The sequence below is a fragment of the Brachyhypopomus gauderio genome, unplaced genomic scaffold, assembly GCF_052324685.1.
Source record: "Brachyhypopomus gauderio isolate BG-103 unplaced genomic scaffold, BGAUD_0.2 sc44, whole genome shotgun sequence".
Taxonomy (NCBI): Eukaryota; Metazoa; Chordata; class Actinopteri; order Gymnotiformes; family Hypopomidae; genus Brachyhypopomus; species Brachyhypopomus gauderio.
Window position 1 is genome coordinate 2,243,017 of NW_027506870.1, and position 2,500 is coordinate 2,245,516.

At 46.0% G+C, this 2,500-nt stretch overlaps 2 protein-coding genes across 7 annotated transcripts in view; both read left to right on the forward strand.

The window, feature by feature from the left end:
- The window catches only part of LOC143486076 (NACHT, LRR and PYD domains-containing protein 3-like), a 322,134-nt gene that overhangs the window by 81,552 nt on the left and 238,082 nt on the right, over positions 1 to 2,500 (forward strand). The gene's annotated exons all lie outside the window — the stretch shown is intronic.
- The window catches only part of adgrl1b (adhesion G protein-coupled receptor L1b), a 68,139-nt gene that overhangs the window by 40,156 nt on the left and 25,483 nt on the right, over positions 1 to 2,500 (forward strand). For all 6 annotated transcript variants that reach the window (XM_076985830.1, XM_076985831.1, XM_076985832.1 and 3 more), the window contains exon 4: positions 2,455 to 2,500. This exon is cut by the window's right edge and continues 64 nt beyond it. In XM_076985830.1, the coding sequence (XP_076841945.1) occupies positions 2,455 to 2,500 (46 nt within the window). The remainder of the gene's footprint in view (positions 1 to 2,454) is intronic.

Sequence of the window (2,500 nt, forward strand, 5' to 3'; positions counted from 1 at the left end):
AGTAGTGAGGGTTAGAGTTACATATTGGACTGAGTAGTGAGGGTGGAGTTAGATGTAGGACTGAGTAGTGAGGGTTGGAGTTAGATATAGAACTGAGTAGTGAGGGTGGAGTTAGATATAGGACTGAGTAGTGAGGGTGGAGTTAGATATAGGACTGAGTAGTGAGGGTGGAGTTAGATATAGGACTGAGTAGTGAGGGCGGAGTTAGATGTAGGACTGAGTAGTGAGGGTGGAGTTACATGTAGGACTGAGTAGTGAGGGTGGAGTTAGATATAGGACTGAGTAGTGACGGTTGGAGTTAGATATAGGACTGAGTAGTGAGGGTGGAGTTAGATGTAGGACTGAGTAGTGAGGGTGGAGTTAGATATTGGACTGAGTAGTGAGGGCGGAGTTAGATGTAGGACTGAGTAGTGAGGGTGGAGTTAGATATTGGACTGAGTAGTGAGGGTGGAGTTAGATGTAGGACTGAGTAGTGAGGGTGGAGTTAGATATAGGACTGAGTAGTGAGGTTGGAGTTAGATATTGGACTGAGTAGTGAGGGCGGAGTTAGATATAGGACTGAGTAGTGAGGGTGGAGTTAGATGTAGGACTGAGTAGTGAGGGTTAGAGTTAGATATTGGACAGAGTAGTGAGGGTGGAGTTAGATGTAGGACTGAGTAGTGAGGGTGGAGTTAGATATAGGACTGAGTAGTGAGGGCGGAGTTAGATGTAGGACTGAGTAGTGAGGGTGGAGTTACATGTAGGACTGAGTAGTGAGGGTTGGAGTTAGATATAGGACTGAGTAGTGAGGGTTGGAGTTAGATATAGGACTGAGTAGTGAGGGTGGAGTTAGATGTAGGACTGAGTAGTGAGGGTGGAGTTAGATATAGGACTGAGTAGTGAGGGTGGAGTTAGATGTAGGACTGAGTAGTGAGGGTTGGAGTTAGATATTGGACTGAGTAGTGAGGGTTGGAGTTAGATATAGGACTGAGTAGTGAGGGCGGAGTTAGATGTAGGACTGAGTAGTGAGGGTGGAGTTAGATGTAGGACTGAGTAGTGAGGGTGGAGTTAGATATAGAACTGAGTAGTGAGGGTGGAGTTAGATATAGGACTGAGTAGTGAGGGCGGAGTTAGATATAGGACTGAGTAGTGAGGGTGGAGTTAGATATAGGACTGAGTAGTGAGGGTTGGAGTTAGATATAGAACTGAGTAGTGAGGGTGGAGTTAGATGTAGGACTGAGTAGTGAGGGTTGGAGTTAGATATTGGACTGAGTAGTGAGGGTTGGAGTTAGATATAGGACTGAGTAGTGAGGGTTGGAGTTAGATATTGGACTGAGTAGTGAGGGTTGGAGTTAGATATAGGACTGAGTAGTGAGGGCGGAGTTAGATGTAGGACTGAGTAGTGAGGGTGGAGTTAGATATAGGACTGAGTAGTGAGCGTTGGAGTTAGATATAGGACTGAGTAGTGAGGGTTGGAGTTAGATATTGGACTGAGTAGTGAGGGTTGGAGTTAGATATTGGACTGAGTAGTGAGGGTGGAGTTAGATATTGGACTGAGTAGTGAGGGTGGAGTTAGATATAGGACTGAGTAGTGAGGGTGGAGTTAGATGTAGGACTGAGTAGTGAGGGTGGAGTTAGATGTAGGACTGAGTAGTGAGGGTTGGAGTTAGATATAGGACTGAGTAGTGAGGGTTGGAGTTAGATATTGGACTGAGTAGTGAGGGTTGGAGTTAGATATTGGACTGAGTAGTGAGGGTTGGAGTTAGATATAGAACTGAGTAGTGAGGGCGGAGTTAGATATAGGACTGAGTAGTGAGGGTGGAGTTAGATGTAGGACTGAGTAGTGAGGGTGGAGTTAGATATAGGACTGAGTAGTGAGGGTTGGAGTTAGATATAGGACTGAGTAGTGAGGGTTGGAGTTAGATATTGGACTGAGTAGTGAGGGTTGGAGTTAGATATTGGACTGAGTAGGGAGGGTTGGAGTTAGATATAGGACTGAGTAGTGAGGGTGGAGTTAGCTGTAGGACTGAGTAGTGAGGGTGGAGTTAGATATAGGACTGAGGAGTGAGGGTTGGAGTTAGATATTGGACTGAGTAGTGAGGGTTGGAGTTAGATATAGGACTGAGTAGTGAGGGTGGAGTTAGATGTAGGACTGAGTAGTGAGGGTGGAGTTAGATATAGGACTGAGGAGTGAGGGTTGGAGTTAGATATTGGACTGAGTAGTGAGGGTTGGAGTTAGATATAGGACTGAGTAGTGAGGGTGGAGTTTGGCACCAGAGGCCACAGGAACCTGAGCTTTCGTTACAGAGCCAGCGTTCAATAACAGCGTGTAGCAGTGAAGAAAACCGGTATGAATAATGTTTATTTTCCTGTCTCTTCTCTCTCCCTCTCAATCTTCTGCTCTCTTCCACTATCTTTCTCTCTCTCTCCTATCATTCTCTCTTTCTGTCTCTTCCCCATCTCTCTGTCTCTCAGATGTAATAACCGGACCCAGTGTGTGGTCGTTGCAGGGGCTGATGTG